The 24,122-nt window shown below is 49.0% G+C and overlaps 6 protein-coding genes across 14 annotated transcripts; 2 read left to right on the forward strand and 4 right to left on the reverse strand.

The window, feature by feature from the left end:
• Positions 1-355: 355 nt before the first annotated feature.
• On the forward strand, positions 356-3,097 carry naa38 (N-alpha-acetyltransferase 38, NatC auxiliary subunit). 2 transcript variants are annotated; one of them, XM_085933478.1, is made up of 3 exons: positions 356-1,196; positions 1,440-1,614; positions 1,681-3,097. In XM_085933478.1, exons 1-3 carry the CDS (start codon positions 1,161-1,163, stop codon positions 1,803-1,805), a joined length of 336 nt encoding a protein of 111 aa, XP_085789604.1. In that variant the 5' UTR covers positions 356-1,160; the 3' UTR covers positions 1,806-3,097. The 2 variants fall into 2 exon arrangements, with proteins under 2 accessions (XP_085789604.1, XP_085789615.1); XM_085933489.1 differs by having other exon boundaries at positions 1,172-1,249; positions 1,438-1,614.
• dnajc3b (DnaJ (Hsp40) homolog, subfamily C, member 3b) lies at positions 558-6,681 on the reverse strand. Of its 4 annotated transcripts, none has more exons than XM_085933436.1 (12): positions 6,318-6,681; positions 6,114-6,228; positions 5,836-5,983; positions 5,655-5,729; positions 5,429-5,572; positions 5,185-5,366; positions 4,993-5,112; positions 4,777-4,882; positions 3,956-4,076; positions 3,765-3,897; positions 3,456-3,604; positions 558-2,656 (listed from the first exon to the last, which is right to left on the reverse strand). In XM_085933436.1, the coding sequence occupies exons 1-12, from the start codon at positions 6,400-6,402 to the stop codon at positions 2,502-2,504; spliced, it is 1,533 nt and encodes a 510-aa protein (XP_085789562.1). In that variant the 5' UTR covers positions 6,403-6,681; the 3' UTR covers positions 558-2,501. The 4 variants fall into 4 exon arrangements, with proteins under 4 accessions (XP_085789562.1, XP_085789582.1, XP_085789591.1 ...); XM_085933446.1 differs by having other exon boundaries at positions 560-2,656; positions 5,836-5,960; positions 6,118-6,228; positions 6,318-6,679; XM_085933456.1 differs by lacking the exon at positions 6,318-6,681 and having other exon boundaries at positions 559-2,656; positions 5,836-5,960.
• A 384-nt stretch (positions 6,682-7,065) lies between these two features.
• On the reverse strand, positions 7,066-11,881 carry cldn15a (claudin 15a). Its single transcript, XM_085905356.1, has 5 exons — positions 10,379-11,881; positions 10,107-10,271; positions 7,642-7,723; positions 7,431-7,538; positions 7,066-7,351 (listed from the first exon to the last, which is right to left on the reverse strand). The coding sequence occupies exons 1-5, from the start codon at positions 10,593-10,595 to the stop codon at positions 7,255-7,257; spliced, it is 669 nt and encodes a 222-aa protein (XP_085761482.1). The 5' UTR covers positions 10,596-11,881; the 3' UTR covers positions 7,066-7,254.
• A 560-nt stretch (positions 11,882-12,441) lies between these two features.
• On the reverse strand, positions 12,442-14,761 carry fis1 (fission, mitochondrial 1). Its single transcript, XM_085905371.1, has 5 exons — positions 14,032-14,761; positions 13,614-13,746; positions 13,437-13,513; positions 12,765-12,870; positions 12,442-12,690 (listed from the first exon to the last, which is right to left on the reverse strand). Exons 1-5 carry the CDS (start codon positions 14,074-14,076, stop codon positions 12,587-12,589), a joined length of 465 nt encoding a protein of 154 aa, XP_085761497.1. The 5' UTR covers positions 14,077-14,761; the 3' UTR covers positions 12,442-12,586.
• On the forward strand, positions 13,684-16,586 carry tada2b (transcriptional adaptor 2B). The gene is made up of 2 exons (XM_085905230.1): positions 13,684-14,858; positions 15,029-16,586. The coding sequence occupies exons 1-2, from the start codon at positions 14,370-14,372 to the stop codon at positions 16,181-16,183; spliced, it is 1,644 nt and encodes a 547-aa protein (XP_085761356.1). The 5' UTR covers positions 13,684-14,369; the 3' UTR covers positions 16,184-16,586.
• A 1,271-nt stretch (positions 16,587-17,857) lies between these two features.
• On the reverse strand, positions 17,858-23,894 carry LOC147059864 (uncharacterized). 5 transcript variants are annotated; one of them, XM_085905298.1, is made up of 12 exons: positions 23,746-23,894; positions 22,337-22,414; positions 22,110-22,223; positions 21,856-22,005; positions 21,708-21,794; positions 21,479-21,634; positions 21,365-21,400; positions 20,712-20,753; positions 20,536-20,640; positions 20,446-20,470; positions 20,253-20,335; positions 17,858-19,246 (listed from the first exon to the last, which is right to left on the reverse strand). In XM_085905298.1, exons 1-12 carry the CDS (start codon positions 23,804-23,806, stop codon positions 19,236-19,238), a joined length of 948 nt encoding a protein of 315 aa, XP_085761424.1. In that variant the 5' UTR covers positions 23,807-23,894; the 3' UTR covers positions 17,858-19,235. The 5 variants fall into 5 exon arrangements, 4 of the variants coding, with proteins under 4 accessions (XP_085761424.1, XP_085761426.1, XP_085761425.1 ...); XM_085905300.1 differs by lacking the exon at positions 22,110-22,223; XM_085905299.1 differs by lacking the exon at positions 21,365-21,400.
• Positions 23,895-24,122: the final 228 nt, after the last annotated feature.

The following is a 24,122-nucleotide window of genomic DNA, read 5'->3' on the forward strand; positions in this document are numbered from 1 at the left end:
AGAAAAAAATCCCCTTACATAAAAATGGCTGACTTTATTATTTTAGCCCCCCCTCCCCTTCACCCCGTGCGCCCCCTCCCGTCTTAAAAAGCTCCACATTGTAACAGGAAAGAAGGGGAGGGGGAGCGGCCGCATGCGATTTACATTATTACTTGTGTGTGTGTGTGTGTGTGTGTGTGTGTGTGTGTGTGTGTGTGTGTGTGTGTGTGTGTCCCTCGCGTATTGAGAATGTGTGCCCCCCCCCCCCCCCCCCCTTATGCCCAGACTTGTGGTGTCACTTTCTGCATTGCAGAGCAAATCTATCAAGCATGGCCCATACCAATGGATAAAAAAAAAAAAGAATTTTCTATGTGTGTGTGTTGGGAAGGGAATGAGAGGGAGGAAAACTGTGTGTGTTTGTTTGTTTGTTTGTTTGTTTGTTTGTTTGTGGGGGTCTGCCGCAGCCATGGACAGAATTACATCAGATTGTATTGCTTGAAAATTCAATGCTTGTGGTGAGGGTGGAAATCAGTGAGTGAAGATGAGATGGTATATGGTGAATGTCTTAACAGTTGCTTGGGAAACAGAAAATGAAGATAGTAGCAATTTAAAAAAAGGACGAAAGCCTTTTTTTTTTTTTTACATCTTGCAATATATTCAGGGGCTTTTTCTCACGAGGTGAGGAAATGCTAACATGCGGCATGCTAACCAAAGTAAAACATTTTTAGAGCAAATGATGTGAGCAAAGAAGGAAGGGAGGGAGGGATGAAGGCAAAATGGACGAGTAAGTTGTGGCAATAGTTTGAAGAAAAAAAAAACACCGAAAAGACGTGAAGGCAGAAGGAATGTGTAACAAATGGAGGAATCAAAGGAAGGAGGGTGCAAGAGAAGAGTGGGTGGAAGGAAGGAAGAAGGGATGAAGGGGAGAATAACTGAAGGCTGAAAGAAATGTGGGTTGCTTGAAGGAGGGATGAAATGTAAAGATGCATGAAAGAACGGTAGGATGGAGGGCGCAAGAATGAGGCAGGGAAGTGAGGGATGATCGGAGGAATAAAAGAAGGGGAGGAAAGAAGGAAACTTGCTTATGCGTGCTATGACCACTCGTGGCCACTGGGAGGTCGCTGTTGCTGTGGTACGTGGAAAATGCGACCGGCAGCAAAGTACAGAAGAAGAACGAGCAGATGGCAACAATCGAAGAAAACGGACCGTCTCTTCGTGTATGTGTCATTTGGCCTATTTGTGCTCTTATTGCCATGATTTGCCTGCTCAAAGTTTGGTTGGCGTTTAAATTCGCTCGCTCACAAATGTGCCGTGAAGTGATTGAATGAAGACATACATTCCGCCTTCAATTATCCTCAAGTCCGAGCACAGTGACTTTGTACCAATTGAAATAGAGAGTGATTGTTGAACATCCAATTCAAATCGAACTCAGCTGTCTGTCATCCAATGTATGCATTCAGGAACAACGTGACATGTCCTCGGCATCCCAGGCGAGGCAGAAGCTCCAGGGCCTTTTGAACAAGAACATGAGGATCCGCATGACTGACGGCCGGACCTTGGTTGGCCTTTTCCTTTGCACGGACCGGGACTGTAACATAATCCTCGGCTCGGCCCAGGAGTTCCTCAAATCCAAAGGTGAGCGTGACGCCACGCTTGAAGCGAGGTTGCCGGGCGTTTTATTGATTGCCTCTTTCTTTGCAGATACTTTTTCCCAGGGGGAACCCCGAGTTCTCGGCCTGGCCATGATACCGGGTCACCATGTGGTGTCCATCGAGGCCGAAGCGGACATTCTGGACGACACGCAAGGCTTCGGAGTGAACCACTAGGGAACGGACTATGAAGAATGGACTTTTGTTTTGAAATGAAATCTAAATGATTCACATTCTACAAGTCCTGGAGGAGGAATTGTCAGGCAGTACATCTTTTACGCTGCCCTGCAATTGGGTGGCAACCAGTCCAGTCCAGGGTGTACCCCACCACCACAAAGCCATCTGGGATTGGCTTCAACTGGCTTTTTATGTACACGACACGTACATCAGGAAACATTAGTTTCTTTTAATGTAGAGATTGACAACTGCAAATGCAAGGACACAAACAAAACAAACTCAATAAACAACAGGCTCTCTTCCTTAAATGACCCCCCCCCCTTCCAGATTGAAGTACAGCGCTACAGTCACCTTTGAGGTTTTTCAGGTATTTGCGCCACACAGCATCCCGCCCACGTTTGGCTGTACTTTCAAGCGTCAGTCGTATTCCTAAGACTTTTGTTGCTGTGGTTGAGAATATAGTGCTTCCGTTTTGGAAATAAAAGTGCAGATTTTGAAACAATAACATTTCATTTCAGCAGTCAGTTGTCCATTTTGGACAATTGATGACAAATTGGTTTCAGAAAAAAATGATATTCATGGTCATAATGGCACATAAAACAGCAAAAAAAAAAAAACAACGGCCGTTTTGAAGGCAGTCGGACATTTTGTTCACAAAGGAAATGTCCTCACCGAGACGCGGCACAGACTTGTCCCCTACTGGAACTTGAAGTGGAAGCTGCCTCCTGACTCAAAAGGGTTGAAGGGGAAAGGCCAGGCGTGGCCATTGTGTCCGCCGCCGCCATGCTGCTGCTGCTGCTGATTCTCCGGATCCAATGGATCCTCGCCGCTGTCAAATTTCTGCCTCATTTCTGAAAACAGGAGGATGGCTCATTTTTTTAATTGCTTTGGAACAACAGTATTTGCATCCCTGGTTCATGGTTCCAAGAGCACCCGGTGGCCATCGGTGAAAATCGGCAAAGTAGTGTCACCCTCTCCTTTTGAACATGTGGACATTTGACGTGTATCGATAAGTGCATATCTTTTTATTCCAACATTCTAGAATAGTTTCAAGCATGTAAATAAAATATTAACAGTATCAATAACACAGAAAATAATGAATCAATACGATAAGCGCGTGCATGCGTGTTTTTGCTTATTACTTATCCATCCATCGCTCTTGTCTATTGTTTTGACTCTTTGTGCTATTTGCTTGTATGTGTTGTGTAATGTGTCTAATCACGGTGGGAAATGTAACTTCCATCTCTTTGTGTGTCTTAACGTGAAGAAATTGACAATAAAGCAGACTTTGTAAAGCGTACATACTGTCAATATGTTTTGTTTTTTTCAAATCTGCGATCGTGTGGCCACTGCCTGCGTGGCTGCCTGCCTTCTGCTGGTGTGCGGCCAACCTTGGTGCCATAATTCCTGAATTTTGAATTTGTTTTTGGCGAAAAAAGCTGCAATCGTGTGGGCACTATTGTGCCATAATTCTTTCTTTTTCGTCGAAAAATCCACAATGCACTGAGGCGCAAAGTAGCGAGGGATGACTATTCCAGTGAGGAATAGCGATGACCACTTAGGCGGATGGAAAAAAAAAAAAAAAAGGCTGCCCTGGGTCACGCAGCCAAAGCGAGTTTACGGGGAATTATTCAAAGGGGTTTCCCCGACCTGGGTCAGTGAGGACTTCCTTGGCCGACGCAATGTCGATGAACTTCCTTTCGGCCTCCTTCTTCTCGGCCTCTGACTGGAAGTTATCGGGATGCCACTGCTGCGCCAGCTTCCTGTAGGCCTTGATGATCTCCTGCTTGTTGGCCGCCCTGAGAAGAGCGCTCAAAAAGTCAACGACCAGCGCCTCGCTCTAAATGTGACATCCTCCTCTGCAATCAACTTTCACGTATGGCTTTTTTTTACCCCCGGGCAGCTATAAATCTGGCGTTTATTTAAAAGCAATGGCACGTTGAAAAATAAAATCGATACCGTCCGACTCCGAGAATCTTGTAGTAGTCTCTCTTGCGGGAGAGCTTGAGCAGCTTCCGGGCTCGCTCCAGCCCTTCTCGGATGTCGTCGCTGTCGCCGTCAAACTCCTGCGCCTCTTGGTAGTCCTCCACGGCTAGGGCGGATGTCCCGAGTGAACGACGGCGCCACCGTGCGGGCGGGGCGGGGCCTACCTTTCTCGTAGTCCTGGTTGAGGATGAAGGCCTCGGCGCGGTGGCGGAGGACTTTGGCGTCGAGAGGGTTTCTCCGGTGCGCCTCGGAGCACGTGTCGATGGCCTCCGTGGCCGACATGGCCTGTAAAAAAGCACGCGGGTAAAACGGGGTGACGCCTCGGAGCACGTGTCGATGGCCTCCGTGGCCGACTTGGCCTGTAAAAAAGCACGCGGGCAAAATGCTAATTTCGTCGCCAGCGCCTGCGACGAGCCGGAAGGACAAACGACGAGCAATCGCCGGCGAAATGTCGACGCGCATTGCGCCTATTGTCCACTTGGACCTGTCCAAATCATTTCAAAGCAAGAAGTTTATGATTTTGTGGGGTACACCCCCCCGCCGTTGACTTGCCCGTTCTTGTGACCCAAAATGATGTATTTCCACTTCCGGCAATGGCGTTTGCTCACAGATTCAAAGGAGCGATTTTGCCATCCATTCCTAGTGAGCGCACTGGATCTTTTTTGCCCCTGGCCCGAAATGACACCAAACTCTTTTCTTTTCAAAGTCTAAAGGGGGTCTATTCCACTCAACTCCATTCAACTGAATCGGGCTCAGCGATACCTACCAAACAAAGCCATCGTATCCGAATTTCCCGCAATTCAACTTTGATTGATTTCATTGAGTTCTGATCCGCCTCACCTTCAACCCGTTTAACAGAAACCTTGTTGTTGTTTTTTTTTACCTGATCCATTAATTAAAAAAAGGAGATTAAAAAAAAAACAAACAAAAAAAAACAACTGATAGTCCCATCGCCACAAAGAAAAACGGCAAGACGGTGTCCGACCTTGACGAGACAGAAGCAGATCCTCTCCTTGGCCAGGTTGGAGTATTGCGGCACGTGTGGCTCCGCCTTCATCACGCCCTCGTACTTGTCAATCGCCTCGCGGTACCTAGAGGCCAGCCAGCAGCCAGCCAGCCAGCCAGCGAGCGGAGGGTCAGAAAAAGCGGGGCCTCGGGCGCTGACCCGACAGCGGCGGGAGCCCCTCTCACGGTACCCCACCTTTCCGCCTGGACGAGCTCCTCGGCCGAGTCCAGTTGCTTGCTGAGCTTCTTGGCTTGCTTGTAGTGGGCCAGGCAATCCTTGTCGTCCTGGTCCAGCTTCAGACACTCTCGGACTTGGCTGCGGCGCGGCCAAGATGAGTGTGAGCGGGGCGGATCGGAAGACAGGGACGGCGCGGCAATCCTCGCTCACTTAAGAGACTCGTGGTGCTCCCCCAGGGTGTAATGCAGCAGGCTGAGCTTGAGGAAAGCGGCGCGGTTGTCGCTCCGCAGCCGGGTGGCCGGCGCCAGGTCCTGGATGGCCTTCTGCGGCTCCCCGGTGCGGAGGTAGCAGTCGGCGCGCAGCTCTCGCATCTCGGGATCCCAGGGCGAGATCTAGCCAGGAGGTGGGCCATCATTCCAACAAAGTAACGCTCAGCACCCGGATTTGGGCTTACCTCAACGACTCGCTCCAGCACCGAGACGGCGGCGCCGTAGTTGCCCCGGTGGTACGCCGCCCGGGCGTCCTCCTGCAGCTCCTCCAGCTCTCGCGCTCTCGCCAGCTGCTCCCGTGCGTCGTCGTGCCCCGGAGTTGGCCGGAGCTGCCCGGCGGAAAAAAAACGATTGCTACAACAGTCGCGTGGATTCGAGCCCGAGCAAAACCCCGGCCGCCTCTGCGCTCACCGCCGCTTCAAAGTCTCGGCGGGCCTCCTGCGCGTTGCCTTGTTTCAGAAGGATGTTGCCCCTCTGCAGCCGGGCCTGGGGAAAGCACAGAAGAAAATGGAAGTCGTGCGGTGTGACACAAAGCCACAATGTCATGTCCGTGCATGACATTCTTTGATTTCGATTGAATTGGTTTTCTTACGGCGAGGAAGTCGGGCTTGAGCTGGATGGCCCTGGTCAGGTCGGGGAGGGCCGATCGGGACTTGCCCATGGCCAGGAACACGGCGGCGCGTTTGTAGTACGTCAGGTAGTTTTTGGAATCCACTTCTAGACACGCCGGGATATGCCGTCTTGAAATCTCACATTCAAGTCAATTCCACAGCGTTTCACATGGGCCACAAATTCACCTCAAATTCATCATTGCTCGAAACATTCATGAAGACATTGCTGGGCTTGAATGAGTGATAAGGGGGAGCTTACCTACCTACAGCAGAGTGGTAATGGGACAAGGCTTCAGCCAGCTGACCGGCTGCCAGAAGTTTGCGACCCATCTCCAGGTGATGCTCAATCTCGCCGTGAGTTGCCCCCAAGACGCCTGGAAGACAAAGTCGTCGTCGTCTTTTGAGACAGAAAGGAGGGGGGGGGGGGGGGGGGGGGGGGGGGACAAAATCCGACGAGACTTACCGTCCAGCTGTAGGTCCAAAATGACACAGAGCAAGGACAAGGAGCACACGACTCCACCGAGTCCACTCCAACGTCCCCAGTCCATACCCGGCAGTGGTTTAGTGACACACGAAGAAGCACCACAACGTCGAAGTCATTGAAAGGCCATTCTGCATTTGAAGCCCTCTTTAAGCTAGACGAGCCCGGTGTATTTACGGACCGGACCGGACCGGGACAGGACAGGACGGACCGGGCCGTCTGTGTTGAAGGTCCGTGTAGAAAACATGGCTCGTGGATGAAAAGGTTCCCTCGGAAAACGCAATTTTAAAAAACTTTATTTTTTTTTGTGTGCGTGTGTGGTGCTTTTCAATTGAAGCGGGGACAGAATTAGCTCACACGTGCAAGAAAAAAAAAAATACAATTTTTCACGTGGTATTGGGTTACCCCGCCCCCCACACATGATTGGTCCACGCGGCCAGCAGGCAGCACGTCCGCATCTGGTTCGAGACGCAGCCGGCCCCGCCCCGCCCCGCCCCGCCCCGCCCTGCCCCGCGCTCATTGGACTACAGCCGCCCGCACGTTGCGGAAACAACGACGTACGCACGCCAAGAAATTGCGGCCCGAAGAAATTCAAGTATGCCGACAACTTGATCGCTCTTCTACTTCAAAGTGTTCAACAATCCAAAATTCCTTCTTGTTTCTTGTCATTGATACACTCGCTCTTAGTTGTTGTTGTAAGACTGCAACGATAAAATGACTCCAAACAGTGTTCATCGTGTACAGTACACGTTTATTGCGCATAATTGGCAAATAAGTTGGAAAAAGTGCAAAAATTGAGAATCAAATCATAGTAATTGCATAGTACATGTGAATATTTGACACAAACAAACAATCGGGTAGAAAATGTGGCAACAAAACAACGACGACCATATTATTGAGGAGTACAAAAAGATTTCATTCAAACGTACGCATTTCGGCCATAAGTGCTGGCAGCCACACTTCTGGTCCGGGCCGGTCCCGAATAAACAGTACCCCTGCTTTGATGAGGCAAAGGGCTGCAGAATTCATAAGGAGCATATCAATATGAAATCAAGTCACTTTTGGCTCGTGAAGCGAGACGCCGCCGACACTTACTACTTTCCTTCCGAGCCCATCCGACAGGAGCACATTAAGCACGCCCCCCCGGCGATGGCGAGCACGGCCGAGCACCACCCGATGTACAGCCCCTCGCCGATTTCATACCTGCAACCACAGGGACACGAGGGTCGGGTCTGACAGGTGTCAGGGCGGCCGGGCGGCCGGGCGGCTGTGCTCGTGCTTCTCGTGGATGCCGCCTCCTTCTCACCTTGTACCCGGAAAGAATGGGTCGAAGAATTCCTGGGTGATGTTGAAGGCGTACCAGGACACTGCCACCATCGTGCACAAACCTATAAAACCATCAATAAATTCATCACTAACCTATTCAAAATAAACACAATCACTAACCTATTAAAAATAACAAAACACAAATAGCATTGTGCACAAAGCTATGATTTTATTTTTTGGGGGAAATCACTAACCTATTAAAAATAAACATGTAATAAATTCATCACTAACCTATTAAAAATAATGAAACACAAATATCATTTGTGAAAAACTGCATTTTGGTCCTTTTCCTATTTTGGCAATTTGATGACGCCCTTCCATATTTGTCAAACCCTTTTCAAATGTTCCTTTGAATGGTTTTCCTCTCTGATGATATTTTTCGCCCACAGCAATTGAGCATCAACTTGTAGTATTGGCACGCTACTTCAATTCGACAATGCCACCACTGTGCACAAAAGGCAGCGGGTGTCAAACTAGTCCAAAGTCCGACAGGACAGAGAGAATTGATTTTTACAAGTTGTAAAATACGTCCTTTATTATCTTTAAGGTGTTTTATAGCGGACGTGCTCGATGATGCTGTTTTTTTTGGGCCGCTCACCCTGTAGCCGTGATTCCAATTTCTTTTCATGAGTCAAAAAAAAGGTCGCCTCCAAGTATTTGTGGGGATTGAAATATTAATTAAAAAAAAAAAAAAAAAAAAAAGACGAGCAAGCAAGAACGTAAATTGCAATTGCAATTTTGAGCCCATTCATTCATCTTTTTCGAATATTTCAACTGTTTTGACTAGTGTCTGATTTGAAAACTAGTTATTTATCCAATACGAAAATTTGTTTTCAGATATTGCTTGCAATTTTGAGCCCATTCATTCATCTTTTGCGAATATTTCAACTGTTTTGACTAGTGTCTGATTTGAAAACTAGTTATTTATCCAATACGAAAATTTGTTTTCAGATATTGCTTGCAATTTTGAGCACATTCATCTTTTTCGAATATTTCAACTGTTTTTAATAGGGTCTGATTTCAAAGCTAGTTATTTATCCGTTTGTTGCGTGTGTCGCTTTTACTGTATATAATATTAGGCATTGACAGTCATAATGCCCCCCCCCCCTCCCCAAAGAAAACTATGAGTACGGTCTCAGCGAAACAACTGTGTCAAAGGTCATCTTTTTGGCCAACCTTTTTCTCCTGGAACTATGCTATGGCCAGTGAGCAGGGCACAACGGAGTGTTTTGTAAATCAGTCCATTTGAATTTGGCAATACAGTGATCCCTCCTACTTCGCGGGGGTTACGTTCCAGACCCAACCGCGAAATGGGAATTTCCGCGAAATAGAAACTAGATTTTTTTGAGCTATTCTTGGAAGATATTCTATTTTTATCGCTGACATCAACCAGCTCGCTGCTAGGGGACTTTCATATCAATGGACTGTGCGCTCCGCATTCATGCCTTAGCGACGAGACTAACAGTGTATTGCTATGTCCAGATGAAGGCCACCGCCGGTGGAGAGTGTTATATCTTTACTATTTTCCAGGTTCTGATGTAGCAAGCATGGTTCGGACAACGACGTGATGGATACTGCTTTATTCCTTTCATCACAGTCAGTTCACTGGCCATACATCGCGACACTGAACGTCCCCGAAGCTCCCCCTCCCACATCCGGGGTTTTCCCACTACGGAACATGAGTTAGTCCAAAATATACAACAGCGAGAACGCCCTGAAGACACATGTGACGATAAAGTATACTGTACTGACTCTTTAATTTATTCATTTCAATTATTCATTCAATTTCATTTATTCATTTCTGCTTTATTCCTTTCATCACAGTCAGTTCACTGGCCGTACATCGCGACACTGAACGTCCCCGAAGCTCCCCCTCCCACATCCGGGGTTTTCCCACTACGGAACATGAGTTAGTCCAAAATATACAACAGCGAGAACGCCCTGAAGTCACATGTGACGATAAAGTATACTGTACTGACTCTTTAATTTATTCATTTCACTTTTAAACGTAAGCTATCATTATTAAAGGAAAATGAAGAAACTCAAGTGGCCGCGAAACCTCGTGAAATGATGAAATTTCTGCGATAAAATAATTCACTTCCGCATTTTTGAAAACCCGCGATATAGCGAAGCCGCGATAGTTGAAGCCGCGAAGTAGGAGGGATTACTGTATTCACAATTAAACCCGGGTCGCTCTCATTGCAATTTTGGTGCTGGGCGCATGCTTAGAGAGAGAGAGAGAGAGAGAGAGAGAGAAAAAGAAAGAGGGAGAGAGAGAGAGAGAGAGAAAAAGAAAGAGGGAGAGAGAGAGAGAGAGAGAAAAAGAAAGAGGGAGAGAGAGAGAGAGAGAGAGAGAAAGAGAGAGAGAAAGAGAGAGAGAGAGAAAGAGAAAGAAAGAGAGAGAGAAAGAAAGAGAGAGAGAGAAAGAGAGAGGCGCGGCGCTACCTTGCAGGATGAAAAGCACGCCGGCGGCGCCCGCGATGCGACCCTTGAGCACGTAGTTGTCGCCGGCCGCCTTGGAGCACTGCACGCCCACCAGGGCCGCCGCCAGGCCGAAGGCGCCCATCACCACCGACGTGATCATCAGGGCGCGGGACGCCTGGATGTAACCTGGTCGGGGCACAACGGATGCATGGCCAGGTTACTTCAACAACAAGAGAAGAAGAAGAAGAAAAGGAAGAAGTAAGCGCCGGCGCGCCGGCTTGGCTCCGACTTGCCGTTCAACGCCAGCAGGGACGGGAATTCCCGGCAGTTGTGGACGCCCGTGGAGTCGGTGGCACAGGACATCCAGAGGTTCTCGTAGATGGTGGAGGTGGTGATGACGTTGCCGTCCACCGTGGACGTCTTCCAGTAGCGGTTGGGCAAAGCCACCCCGACCATCACCCAGCCCAGAAAGCCCAGAAACAGGGCCACCACTTCCACGGTCGGATCCATGCTTGTCGATCCCAGGCCCGCACCGCACCGCCCAGTCCCCCGTAAAGCAAATCAACGCATGGGCCGCCACGGCTCGAACGGGTGAGAAGCGCTGGCCAAATATGACGGCTTGCCAAAGACGTGGATTTTTAACACCTGCTCTCTCCGCCCACTCGGACGCAGGCGGGCGGGCAGGCAGGCAGGCACGCACGCGTATCTGCTAGCGCTTAACACCTCGAAACATAGCAGGTGTTTATCAGCTCATGCAGAGTCCAATGGTCACACGAGCATCGAGCTTTATGTCCTTAAAAAAAAAAAAAAGCGTGGTGGGAGGACGGGAAAACGGTGAACAATAATCATCGAGATAAAGCAGGAAGAACAAATCATCGAGTCTAATTCAAAGGTGTGAAGCAGAACAATGGGGGGGGGGGGGGCAGATACGGCAGATACGGCCCGCCATATCATGTTAAATTGACTTTGTGTCATGGCTAAAATGACAAATTGTCTTCACTTTTTCAAAATAGAGACTTTGCTAGCAAGTTTTTATGACCATTTATTTTTTCAAATATTGAAATGGTTTTTACTCGTCTCTGATCAGAAAGCTAGTAGTTCATCACAAAGCTATTCTGTATGTATATAGAAGACATTGACAGTGATAATGGCCCTCCGGAGGAAACTATGACTACCATGCAAAAACGACTTTGACACCACTGCAGTAGGTGATTTTTTTTTTCCAGCTGCAACGAAGACAGACGAATACGGGGCGACGAGCGTCTCAGAGACGATTTGAGGCGTGCCCGTACAATTCCAGGTCGATTCAATTGCACATTCTGTTCAACTTTTCATCAAACCATCAACTGGGTCATTGTGTAAAGCTCCGTTATTGCCAATGGTAAAAAAGAGGCTCGCGAGGTCATTGTAGTCATCCGAATCATTTTTTCCAACCACTCACGACTTGCTCGATTGTTTGGCCAAAAAAAAAAAAAAAAGAAAACACATAAGGGCACAAAGCGTCGTTGCTTTGCATGCAAACGGGTCGAGGGCAGAGCGGAGCCATCCGCTAATTAATTGCGACAGGCAAACAGGGAAGAAGGCGTGTTGGGGAAGTTGAGACCTTGGCCGTGGAATTTTTTTTCCCGTCACACGGCAGGTAAATATTGCAAAACCCCTGGCCCGATATCACACGCACACCTCAAAACATCTCGATAAAATATCTTGATGCTACATACGCTCAACGAACCATATTCAATCAGTGTGATTGAATCCAAGTCTTCAAAAAAATACAAGTGGCTTGTTTTTTCTTCCATCTGATTGGAAAAAAAAATGAGTGGAAATAGGAGATCAAATCACAAAAGCAACAACTCATTTCCACAAAAAAAACAACAACTTTTCTTTGATACTATTTGGAAAGTCCTCCGCATCATTATTACTTTTCTTTAATGCATTACATATTGTTTTAAATGATCACGGCAATTTGACACTCGGGAGTTTCGGTGCCGCTGTCAGCTGAGTTAATAAGCAACGCACCACCGATAACGACACGCGCGCACGCGCGATGGCATCGTAAACCAATGTTGACACATTTGATTTCATCTTTGGGTCAAGATGATTACAAGGGCAGTCAACTAGGCCAAGCCGTGGTGTGGTGTTTTTTTTTTTTTTTCTTGGTATTATTTTGTTTCCTGTTGATGTCAAGACAGCACGTTAAGATCGCCACGTACTCGGCGCCGATAAGGACGCAATTATTGAATGGGAACAGGTGACTGAGGTCAACTTTTTTTCCTTCCTTTTATTAAGAGTTGCAAAAGCTGTTCAACTCGGGACATGTTCCCTTTTGACTAGATTGGCATGAAAACAAATTGGATGGTAAATAAAAACTACGGCAAAAAAAAAAAAAGACATGGGATTCCAAATAAAAGCTGTGGCTTGACACTTGCTTTGTTATGTACACAGGCTGAAGGCTCAATGTCAATGCAAAAGAAAATAAATACATCAATCAGAGTGGCGGCTGCTTAAAACTTGGGCCCTCGCTTGGCCACAGCCAGTCCGATGAGCCCCGCTAAGCCGGCCACGCCGAGACCGATTCCACCCACGATCGCCATGCCGACCAAGCCATCTACAGAACAGCGCACGTAGCTCCATTTGCACCAAACAAATACACAACGGTTCGTCGGCCGTGATCAATTGTACCTTTTTTTAACGCCTTGTCGATGAGCGCCTGCAACTCGGCCGCCTGCTTGTTGCCGGGCTCGTTCTTCAGGAGGATGCGGATGTACTTCAGGGCTTCTTCATACTCCTGCAAGACGATGGGTGGCCTTCCTTCGTGCCGTCAGTTACTTTGATCAAAGCGTATTTTCCAGACTACAAGTGGCACTTTTTCTTCATAGTTGCCGCAACGTATACTCACTCGGGAGCAAAATGACTTAACACATTGTTACTTGACCATGAACACATTGCTTCCTTAATATGGCTCCACGTGTTCTTTTCACACTAAACCGCGGGAGGGAGGGCGGGCGGGCGCTCTAGGCTTCTGGAATAATTGGAACTGCAAGTGACCACGAGACTGACGTCAGCGCCGCATCTACTTCCGGAGTTGTCGATAAGTGACACGGAAGACAAGAGATGTCGCTGGTTTTAATGATTCGGAGCGACACGGATGCTCCGATAAACTTAGGTACGCGACTTGTCGTCTGGAAAATACGCAACTTTGATTTCGGTTCATGTCGGCAGGTACAACACTTGTTACAACTTCATTTCACATTTCGAAAAGGGAAGCGGGTTGAAACAATTCTGCTTATCCGGTCCCTTTAACTCCCGCTGATAATTATTCATGTAAAAAATAAGCCTGCTCAAGCTTTTCACCTTCAGTCGGTAGTTGGCCACCGCGAGGTAGAAGTAGAAGTCGCGCGTGTCGTCCTTCGAGGCTTTCTGGACAAGTTCTTCAGGACAACGAGATGGAGAACGTATCAGGAAGTTGACGGACACAGCAGCGGGACACTTGGGACTTTACTTGGCAACAACACTCACTCACTCACTCACCCTCCAACATAGCAATTCCTTTCTTGATGTCGCCAGTGTATTTGCTCCTGATCAGACACCAGGCGTATTCAAACTTGGTCTCCTTGGAAACGGCTCCCTTCGCCAGCTCATTGTTGTATTTCTTCTCAAATTTCTATCCAAAAATATCAAGGTATACATCGCAGGCGTGACGGACTCAATTCAAGCACAGTTCTCTCACACACACACACACACACATGAGCAAAGTCCTCAACGGTTTCCTATTAAAAGGAGCATTAGCATGAGCGACTTGGGTGACGCGACAAATAAGTCGCCGTGATTCCAAATTTTGGCAGCGCGGAAGGAGTGCTCCACATACGTCTGTTGGTCGGACTGCGAGGTGTCGAACGACGAGAAAGGGGGTGAAGTGTTTTGAAAAAAACACCGGCTAGTAACTTACGAGCAGGTCTTCGGGAGCCACTACGTCGCTCAACACAGCCTCCATGTTTGCGGAAACGGCCCGGATGTGAAGATCACGCCTCTCTTGAATTGCGTCACGGGTGACGTCAGTCAATACGAAGCCAAATGGGTTCAAAGAACTCGTGTATTTTGGATTTCATACAAATAAGAAGAAAGCACCAATAAGAAACCGCCCATTACTGTTGGATTTGGCGAGTGTGCCCTTCCCGCCCAAACATTGACTGACGGCTTTGGCTCCAGCATCCCGGCGAACCTCGTCGGGTTAAGCGCTCCGGTTGATGAATGAATGAATGAATGAATGAATGAATGAATGAATGAATGAATCTGACGGGAATTGATCTTTTCTACGACACTGACGGGAATTTGGGTTCATTGAGTGTTGTTGTTGTTGTTGTTGTTTTCTTGCGCATGCGCAGTTACACGTCTGTCGAGGGCAGCGTTGTCCTCCCTCTCAAAGCGGCGCTCGCTCGGGTTCGCACGTCAGTCACCGCGCATGCGCATGCAGCCTCCGACAACAAGGAGCGAAAGCCAGCCAACATGGCCGACCTGGGAAAGAAGTACTGCGTGAACTGCCTGGCAGACGTCACCAATCTCCGGCTTCGCTGCACCGATTGTCCCGATATCGAGCTGTGTCCAGAGTGCTTCTCGGCGGGCGCAGAAATCGGCAACCACCGCAGATGGCACGGCTACCAGCAGGTCGACGGCGGTCGCTTCTCCCTCTGGGGTCCCGAAGCGGAGGGAGGATGGACGAGCAGGGAAGAGCAGTCGCTCCTCGATGCCATCGAGCAGTACGGCTTTGGAAACTGGGTACGATGTCTTTGGACTTGGTGCACGTTTAGCAGTGACGTAGAAGTACCGATTCTAACTACAAAACACCCGAATAGTGAATGCAACTATAGTTGTTGCTGTCGAATGATACATGCAATGCCACTCTTGACGACTCGGCATACTTTCTATTTTTTTGCCCTCCGTCGTAGGAGGACATGGCCGCTCAAGTGGGAGCCGGCCGCACTCCGCAGGAAGTCATGGACCACTACGTGACCATGTACATCCACGGCAACCTGGGAAAGGCCTGCATCCCCGACAACATTCCCAACCGGGTGACGGACCACACGTGCCCCGGCGGGGGGGCGCTGTCGCCCAGCCTCACTGTCCCGCTCCCGCCTCTGGACATCAGCCTGGCCGAGCAGCAGCAGCTGGGCTACATGCCGCTGCGCGACGACTACGAGATCGAATACGACCAGGACGCCGAGACGCTCATCAGCGCCCTCTCCGTCAACTACGACGACGACGACGTGGAGATTGAAATGAAGCGCGCCCACGTGGACATGTACGTACGTAAACTCCGCGAGCGACAGCGGCGAAAGAACATCGCCCGGGACTACGGCTTGGTCCCCGTCTTTCTGGGCCGAGACAAGAAAGAGACGCGGGACAGGGACAAGTCCCCGGGAGCGGTGAGCGCGGCGGGGACGGCGCCCGCCGCCGCGCCGGGTTCGGCCGCCGGAACCTGCCCGCCGGTTCCCGCTCCGCCCAAAAGAAAGATCAACAAGGAGGAGAAGGAGCAACGGATGCGGCTGCGGGGGCTCTGCCAGTTCATGGCCCACCGAGAAGTGGAAGAGCTCTTTGAGAACATGCACAAAGAGCGCGCGCTCAGGGCCAAAGTGCGGGAGCTGCAGCGCTGTCGCCGCAACGGCATCGCCCGCCTGGACGAGGCGGCCGAGTACGAGGCGGTGCGCCACAAACGGGAGAAACGCAAGGAGAACAAGAGCGTGCTCATCTCCAAGCGGGGCGGCGGCGGGCCGGGCCCCGGGACGGCGCCGGGCGCCGGGCTCGCCTCCGTGCCGGGCTGCGCCGTCAAGGAGGAAGCCAAAGACGGCGAGTTCGCCGCCATCGAGAACCTGACGGGTTTCGAGCTGCTGTCGGAGCGCGAGAAGGTCCTGTGTAGTTCCCTCAGCCTGAGCCCCGCGCGCTACCTGACTGTCAAAACCATCATCGTCAAGGACCACCTGCAAAAGAGACAAGGCGTCCCCTCCTCCAAGAGCCGGCTGCCCAGCTACCTGGACAAAGTCCTCAGGAAACGCATCGTCACCTTTCTCACCGAGAGCGGCTGGATATCCAGGGATGCGCTTTAGGCCCGAGAGGGAGGGAGGGAGGGACGGACGGACGGACAGACGGACGGGTGAGACCAAAGTGACCGGCCGGCGGCATTGGCCGTGTCTCCGGCGGGAGCCGCGATGTCACCTCCGCTCCGCAAACTTGAAGAGGTTTCCGCTTTCTTGTCAGCGCGCAAGGTGGAGCTTTGACTAGCGACGGCGCCAAACATCAGAAAATTTGGGGCTCAAGTGTTGCCAGGGACTCACTCGTATGACTTGAAAGATTGACCGATATTCAAGTTTTCGTGTTTACGAGGGCTTGACCGATGATTTGTTTTTAGGCCAATGTCAATTTGGTGATTTGGTGATTTTTATATATATATATATATATATATATATATATATATATATATATATATATATATATATATATATATATATATATATCAGAAGGAGGAGAAGGAGCAGCAGGGGATATATATATATATATATATATATATATATATATATATATATAATTTTTTTTATTTTTTTGTCCCTTGACACGCGCACCATTCAAGATATGAATTAGAGAGGCAAATTGACTGGGGCTACCTGTTTACGACAGAAAGGAAAAATTGTGGGAGGTGAATCTCATTGGCTTTCTTGTTCACGTATGAGGACAGAAAACAAAACATTGGCCAGCCAATGGTGGATTGAGGACTGCAACATTTCTCGGCTTTTTGCCCGGCGACATTTTCCTACTGACCCGCAAACCATTTGTAAATGGTGTAGGCGTGGAAAAACAAAGAAAAGAATTACTGGTGACCTACCTGTACAGTATTTTCCATCGTGCAATTGATTTTTGTAATGGCCTTTGTAAGTAAAAAGATGAATTTTATATCGCACCAATGAACCTGTGGCCTTTGCTATCTGCGTATACATTAAAGCTTATAATGTGCTTTTTTTTATAAAAAAAAAAATGCAAGTCCTTGACAATTTTCCAAAATAATCTAACTTGAAATGATGACACATTATCAGTAGGGTAAAACTAACCTGTCTCACGACGGTCTAATCCCAGCTCACGTTCCCTAGGATGAAGGATGAAAGGGGGAAGCGGTTCCCCCTTCAAACTCGAGGCCCGGGGGTCAGATACGGCCCAGCACATCATTCTATGTGGCCCACAAAGACAAATTTTGCATCGACGTTACGAACATTACAAATTGTCTTCAACAAATAAAATAGACATTGACATCAATCTTTATCATCGTTGGTCTTTCAAACTTTGGGGTTTTTTTCCTAGTAATTCATCAGTTGGTTTCGTAGCCTATACTGTATGGCCCTCCAAAGGAAACAATGCAGTCCGTGACAAAAATGAGTCTAAACCTGTTTTATGAATCATGTTTTTTTTGTTTTTGTTTTTGTTTTTTTTAATTGAGGGACCTGGCACTTTCTGATACTGGAGTCACTAGAAACCTCATAATGAAATGAAATGGAAAGTTCACAGTTTGGGCATGATCATTCAGTGCCTCCAATAGGGCTCGTCACAATGAGCCCAAAGCGTGCACCGTGGTCAGACAAGTACTTTGAACAGCTGGAGCGCAAAGTGGCCTAGTGGTAGAGTGACCGCCCTGAGACTGGAAGGTTGTGGGTTCAGACCCAAAGACTATGAAAATGGGAGTGGCCGCACCCTCGCAGATTTGAAAAAAAACATTGACAGTATGTACACTTTAGTTAATATTTTATTTACATGCTTGAAACTATTCTATATTGTTGGAATAAAACGATATGCACTTATTGAGACACGTCAAATGTCCACATGTTCAAAAAGAGAGGGTGACACTACTTTGCCGATTTTCACCGATGGCCACCGGGTGCTCTTGGAACCATGAACCAGGGATGCATTACTGTTGCTCCAAACCAAAGCGGAGAAGCCCAAGGCAGAAGCTTACTTGCCTTGCCTCGCCTCGCCTAGTCCGATTTCGAAAGTGGATTAGGGTTAGGGTCGCCTCGCCTCGCCTCCCACCCTTTTTCTGGGGTGGCATCTTCCATCCGTTATGTTTGTCTGTCTTTTTTGTCACTTTGATTTTGATAAGTAACTCAGAGTTGCTGAAGACCTTCTACACTGCCATCATCCAGTCTGTCCTCTGCACCTCCATCACTGTCCGCTTTGGGTCGGCCTCCAAACAAGACAAGCACAGACTGCAATCGGGACTGCAGAAAAGATCATTGGAATCAACCTCGCATCTATCCAAGACTTGTACCTGTCCAGGACCAGGAAAGGTGCAAGTAACATCTCTACAGACCCTGTTTGAACTTCTCCCCTCCAGACCACGTTATAGAGCTGTGTCCGCCAAAAGCAGCAGACACAGACAGAGACAGCTTCTTCCCCCAGGCTGTTGCTCTGATGAGTCTCAGAGTCATTGCTGTGCAAGAACATCCTGCTCTCCACATCTTTTGTGAATTGTCTCCACTGTTTGTGCCGTGTCCTCTCTGCATCCATTGCAGCTTGGACATCCTGGACCCTCCCATCTGTGGTCTCATTTCCCCTAGCTGGAGTTTTGAGGTTGCCCTCTTAAGATCAGGGGATGTTGGAGAATATTTGTCATTTTTTCACATACCCACCTAAACGTTGAACAGAGGCTGGGATGTCAAATCCCTTGTTTGGCACGCTCAAACATGGACAATCAAAACTCGTTAGAATGGCTTTGTTATTGATATTATATATTACATTATACTCGACTCCTTTTCGTGTCGAAATATATTATATATATAATATATATATATATTATATAATATATTATTTAGCAAATAATAAATTTGTTGCTGTTATCTAATTGAATATTATGTATGTTTATTATTTTATTGTATTTTTTTCACCATAAAATGGCAGTTGGTCAAGAATGTTTACAGTTTGAAGAATTATCATTTATTTTTTTAATTTTAGGCAAAGTGATGCACGTTGAATCTGTTCTATTACAGACTAAAAAAAACAATGTTAATAATAAAGTTATTCTTGATTGTAAGTTGATCTTTCTTTTTGATTTATTTAGTGTTAGGTGAGGTGACTTGAGCGAAGGGAAGTCTTGGTGCGTTCCTTGGCCTCGTCGCCTCAGCTTGTGGCTGCAACATAAACGGGAAGAAAAGAGCAGGTTGCCAATGACTGCAGTTCTAGAAAGCGTCACTAGGTGCTGCTGCTGCTGCTGAAAAGAGCAGGTTGCCAATGGCTGCAGTTCTAGAAAGCGTCACTAGGTGCTGCTGCTGCTGCTGAAAAGAGCAGGTTGCCAATGGCTGCAGTTCTAGAAAGCGTCACTAGATGCTGCTGCTGCTCCTGCTGCTGCCAAAAAGCAATTTGTGTCAAAAGTGGTCGAAAAGAGTCCTTGCGTGGAAGATCTTTGACATGCCTTGCACTCCTTTTCTTTGTGCACTAATTTCCGACATACAGCGACATCGGGGCCTCTGCGGAAATCCTCCCAAAATGACTCAAGTGGCCTGTGAAGCTCCAAATCGTGTAGATTAACTACTGAGATTGCGTGGGCGCGCAAATACGTGAGACGCATCCGGCTGTCCGACCACGCGTCCGGGCCGGCGTGACATTTGGTCAGCACACAATAGCCCGTGTCCAAAACAAACGTGTGTTTATGTTAGGAAGCGGCTGTCTTTTGGCTGAGGGGCGGCTGCTCCAAATCACAGGAAACACCTTCTCGGCCCAGGCAGCCACGCAGCCACGCAGCCACGCAGCCACGCAGCCACGCAACCACGCAACCACGCAGGCAGGCAGGCAACCACGCAGGCAGGCAGGCAGGCAGGCAGGCAGGCAGGCAGGCAGGCAGGCAGGCAGGCAGGCAGGCAGGCAGGCAGGCAGGCAGGCAGGCAGGCAGGCAGGCAGGCAGGCAGGCAGGCAGGCAGGCAGGCAGGCAGGCAGGCAGGCAGGCAGGCAGGCAGGCAGGCAGGCAGGCAGGCAGGCAGGCAGGCAGGCAGGCAGGCAGGCAGGCAGGCAGGCAGGCAGGCAGGCAGGCACGCAGCCACGCAGGCAGGCAGGCAGGCAGGCACGCACGCAGCCACGCAGCCAGGCAGGCAGGCAGGCAGGCAGCCACGCAGCCACGTGGGCAGGCGCAAGACGGCTCACCGTGGTCTTGGCCGCCTGACGACTTGACGGCAAGAAGCATGACGCCGTCTTTGGTGCTTTCCGGACGGCTCTGGAAGGACGCGCTGCGCGCGCGCGCACACACACACACACACACTCAATTTGTTTGGGCTGACTTTGTAGCGACGCGCGGCGGGGCGGGGCGGGGCGGCCTGGGTCAGCGCTTAGCGCTTACTTCTCTGTTCCGGTATCGCTGGTCTCTGTTGAAAGAAAGCCAGTCAAAAATGTCACGGCAAAGCTTCCATTTTGACCTCGGGCCACGTACCCGTGTGCTCGTGGATCTTTTTGCATTTGAACTTGAGAATGATGACGGCGGCGGAGGCGGCCAGCAGGACGGGCAGCAAGATCCACCAAAGTCTTTTGTCACTGGCTGCCAAGAGAAAAGAAAAGAGAGCAAAGTCACCCCGCCCACTTTGACTCAGGCCGACGCCAATTTCTCACCTGCTCCTCTGACTTCTTTGTCAGCGCTGGCAACCTGAGGACCTTTCCGCAATCACAATCAAAATCCTCTTCTATATTTTTTTTGCCATTTCACATACAGTCACCAAAAAAAAAAAAGAAAAAGCTAGAACTGAAACTAAACTCAAACTAAGGGTTGGAATTGGGATGAATTCTGGGATCACCAAAATGATTCCCGAGCGCGGCGGCGGCACCGCGGCGGCGGCACCGCTGCTGCTGCTGCTAGCTGCTGCTAGCTGCTCACTGCTCCCCTCTCCCCCAGGGCAGGGCAGGGGATGGATCCAAATCACACGGGGATGGGTTCAATGCAGAGGACAAATGTCACCACACCCACATTGGGACTTGAAATAAGATCAAAATGGATGACATTCAATGACCAGTTCAAAGCTATGATGACCCGGGTCGGATTTTGAAAAAGAGAGCTCGCCCACAAATTGAGCTCCACTCAAACAAACATTTTCTTGACAACGTTCTATGCGCTGGCACGATTTTCTCACTGTCTTCAGATGAACGAATACATGCACTATCTCGGGCGGGGTCTGCCATTTTGCCTAAAAATAACATCACACACAGTGTTGAGAATGGCCTTTGTTTGGCTTTTCTTTCCCCAACATCCGCTTTTGCCACTTACATACCGGGACTTTTCTCTGTGGTCTGGTGCCGAGGCATTGCTGAAAGCACAACGGGCGGGCGGTGGTTGAGGAAAAATAGAAAAAAAGAAAAGAAAAAAAAAACAGCCCATCTCTCACCGTGAGTCCCAACGGAATGGTACGCGACGGTACCGTTGTCGATTTGCCATGTAGTGGTGAGTTCCGTGCGCGTCCGGCGTGGCGTCGCCGTTCTCTCATCTTGAGTCCGCTCGGTGGTCACGTGGGGCGGGCGGGTGCTGCTGTTTGCCGCAGCTTCTGTCAACACAGGAAGGAAATAAAAGGGTGGCGCCACGGTCGCTAAGCGGGGTACTCTATCCAAAGATCCCACTTTTCTCGTCAGGCCCGGCCGTCGGCGACGTCACGTCGGGCCGCCGAGGGGTCGTCGTTGCCGCCGCCGCCGCCGTGGGGACTTTTTCTGCAGTGGAAAACATTGGCTGTCATCATTGCACCTCTTTTAAGATCTTTGATACACTCACCGCTCTCTGCAGGTTTTGCCGTGCTTTGTGCCAGGGGCGCGACTGTGGCGGCGGGCGCTCGGCTCGTCACTGAGCGGCTCGTCGGCGCTCGGCCCGTCGGCGCTCGGCTCGTCGGCGCTCGGCCCGTCGGCGCTCGGCCCGTCGGCGCCGCTGCTCAAGGGTACAAAAGAGTCAGATCCACAACTAGCTGCAAACAATAGGGCCCGAATGATGTTCCTTTTGGTGCCGATTTGACAGATTGAAATTCTGCTAACCGATGATGAACCAGTCCGAGGAATCTTTTGTAAGAAGAAAAGAATTCCTGAAGAAAAGAGCTGACATGGCCGACTTCTCGCCGTTTGTCTCGTCAGAGTTGACACGGTAAAAATCTGCCAATGAATTGCCAATTTCAAAAGAGCTTGCTTCTTCAATATGGACGGACGGACGGACGGACGGATGCAATCCCTCGGGCCCTCGTAAGCAACAATTGGATTGCATTCACCCCAGTGGCTTTCTGTCACCGCTTTGTCCGTGGTCAGACTCTCCATCCGCCGGTTCCCGCCAATGTCATCTGTTGACACTTTGAGGCATGGGGAATGAGCAGGAAAACGGCATTACAACAGGATAGCATAGGATAGCATAGGATAGGATAGCATAGCATAGGATAGGATAGCATAGGATAGCATAGGATAGCAAGTGTCCCGGTCGCTCCGACGCAAACGGTGCCTCGACAGGGAAAAAACAACAACACAACTGTCCTGACAGGCATCGACTCTTTATCATCTCTGAGGAATGACGACTCCTCCCGCAATCAAAATTGCTGAGGGAGGCCGTGAAGGCAGCGGGGACGGGTAGGAGAGCAAGCCAGCCGGCCAGCCAGCCGGCCGCTTACTCGCCCACGACTTGCCTGCTACTTCGGTAAGGCTACAATACTGAGGAGCTGAGACTCCAGCCGGCCGCTTACTCGCCCACGACTTGCCTGCTACTTCGGTAAGGCTACAATACTGAGGAGCTGAGACTATCTCTGTCAAACATGGCTCCGTCCCTCGAGGTCTGCTTTGATGGCTCTCCGATAGACAAATCAAAGCAGCGTAAAGTCAACATGACTGATATCAAGAGTCATCAAAATTGGTGGCTGCCTGAAGTCAACATGACTGATATCAAGAGTCATCAAAATTGGTGGCTGCCTGAAGTCAACATGACTGATATCAAGAGTCATCAAAATTGGTGGCTGCCTGAAGTCAACATGACTGATATCAAGAGTCATCAAAATTGGTGGCTGCCTGAAGTCAACATGACTGATATCAAGAGTCATCAAAATTGGTGGCTGCCTGAAGTCAACATGACTGATATCAAGAGTCATCAAAATTGTTGGCTGCCTGAAGTCAACATGACTGATATCAGAGCCACCAAAATTGTTGGCTGATTGACAAGACAGATGGGAAACCATCCATCAAAATGGAAGCTGTCTTAACCCATGGTACTCCTGGTTGACAAATTGACACTCTGCATATATTCTTCTCCTATTTTCTGCCTCCCGAATATGTGAAAGTGCTCAGTGTGTGTGAAAGTGCTCAGTGTGTGTGTGTGTGTGTGTGTGTGTGTGTGTTATATATAATGCACTCCAAGAGCAGTATGATACAAGATTGAATTGTTTACATTCTATTTCATTTCATGCCGAGGTTGAATGTTTGGATTATTACCAAAAAACATTTTACACTAATTGTGTAAAAGAAATTTTATATATGTATTCATGTATATGTGTATGTATATATATATATATATATATATATATATAAGTTTTTGGTCATCATTTTTCAATCTGTAACTCCATTGCGGTCTAGACATTTGCTTGATGCGCTGGAAAAAAAAAGACACAGAAAAGGGAACGAATTCAGCCAATTGACTTACCTGCCATGAAGATGTGCACGGATGCTAGCAGCAGGAGGACACAAACCCTGATGCTCTTCATGGCGACGTTGTGCCCGAGTGTGACCCACGCTGAGTTGCGTGAGGGGAAAAAAGAGAGAAGAAAAAAAAAAAGCGGCACTCAACCCGGGGCGCGCCACTGGTCTTGCTTATTTTGGCACTTCCTTCCTCCCTTCCTCTCTGACTTTGACGCAAAGCTGAGGGAGAGCAACGGCCGGGTGGGACACAAAAAGGGACATTTTGGGAGAGTCGAGCTGTTCTATACTGTTCAGGTCCAAGGTGACACATTAGAAATAGCGTTTTTTTTTTTTTTCCTCTATTGGTTTTTATTAACACACACATACGCGCGCACGCTTTTT

This window comes from Syngnathus leptorhynchus, chromosome 2, assembly GCF_054491065.1.
Source record: "Syngnathus leptorhynchus isolate UIUO chromosome 2, UIUO_Slep, whole genome shotgun sequence".
In the NCBI taxonomy this organism is placed as follows: domain Eukaryota; kingdom Metazoa; phylum Chordata; class Actinopteri; order Syngnathiformes; family Syngnathidae; genus Syngnathus; species Syngnathus leptorhynchus.

What these genes read in the sequence shown, in the direction of transcription:
- tada2b (XM_085905230.1), top strand. Translation starts at nt 14,370, where the DNA reads ATGAATCTGACGGGAATTGATCTTTTCTACGACACTGACGGGAATTTG. An exon ending in AGTACGGCTTTGGAAACTGG is followed by an intron (nt 14,859 to 15,028) that starts GTACGATGTCTT and finishes CCTCCGTCGTAG; the next exon opens with GAGGACATGGCCGCTCAAGT.
- LOC147059864 (XM_085905298.1), bottom strand. Translation starts at nt 23,806, where the DNA reads ATGAAGAGCATCAGGGTTTGTGTCCTCCTGCTGCTAGCATCCGTGCAC. An exon ending in CGTGCACATCTTCATGGCAG is followed by an intron (nt 22,415 to 23,745) that starts GTAAGTCAATTG and finishes CATGCCTCAAAG; the next exon opens with TGTCAACAGATGACATTGGC. An exon ending in GACCACAGAGAAAAGTCCCG is followed by an intron (nt 20,754 to 21,364) that starts GTATGTAAGTGG and finishes GATTGCGGAAAG; the next exon opens with GTCCTCAGGTTGCCAGCGCT.
- dnajc3b (XM_085933436.1), bottom strand. Translation starts at nt 6,402, where the DNA reads ATGGACTGGGGACGTTGGAGTGGACTCGGTGGAGTCGTGTGCTCCTTG. An exon ending in GCCGAGACTTTGAAGCGGCG is followed by an intron (nt 5,573 to 5,654) that starts GTGAGCGCAGAG and finishes TCCGCCGGGCAG; the next exon opens with CTCCGGCCAACTCCGGGGCA. An exon ending in GAGCTCGTCCAGGCGGAAAG is followed by an intron (nt 4,883 to 4,992) that starts GTGGGGTACCGT and finishes GCTGGCCTCTAG; the next exon opens with GTACCGCGAGGCGATTGACA.
- cldn15a (XM_085905356.1), bottom strand. Translation starts at nt 10,595, where the DNA reads ATGGATCCGACCGTGGAAGTGGTGGCCCTGTTTCTGGGCTTTCTGGGC. An exon ending in CCATTCTTTCCGGGTACAAG is followed by an intron (nt 7,539 to 7,641) that starts GTGAGAAGGAGG and finishes CTGTGGTTGCAG; the next exon opens with GTATGAAATCGGCGAGGGGC. An exon ending in ATGGGCTCGGAAGGAAAGTA is followed by an intron (nt 7,352 to 7,430) that starts GTAAGTGTCGGC and finishes TGAATTCTGCAG; the next exon opens with CCCTTTGCCTCATCAAAGCA.
- fis1 (XM_085905371.1), bottom strand. Translation starts at nt 14,076, where the DNA reads ATGGAGGCTGTGTTGAGCGACGTAGTGGCTCCCGAAGACCTGCTC. An exon ending in TGGCTCCCGAAGACCTGCTC is followed by an intron (nt 13,747 to 14,031) that starts GTAAGTTACTAG and finishes ATTTTTGGATAG; the next exon opens with AAATTTGAGAAGAAATACAA. An exon ending in TGGCCAACTACCGACTGAAG is followed by an intron (nt 12,871 to 13,436) that starts GTGAAAAGCTTG and finishes ATCGTCTTGCAG; the next exon opens with GAGTATGAAGAAGCCCTGAA.
- naa38 (XM_085933478.1), top strand. Translation starts at nt 1,161, where the DNA reads ATGGCAACAATCGAAGAAAACGGACCGTCTCTTCGT. An exon ending in AAAACGGACCGTCTCTTCGT is followed by an intron (nt 1,197 to 1,439) that starts GTATGTGTCATT and finishes GTATGCATTCAG; the next exon opens with GAACAACGTGACATGTCCTC. An exon ending in GGAGTTCCTCAAATCCAAAG is followed by an intron (nt 1,615 to 1,680) that starts GTGAGCGTGACG and finishes CTTTCTTTGCAG; the next exon opens with ATACTTTTTCCCAGGGGGAA.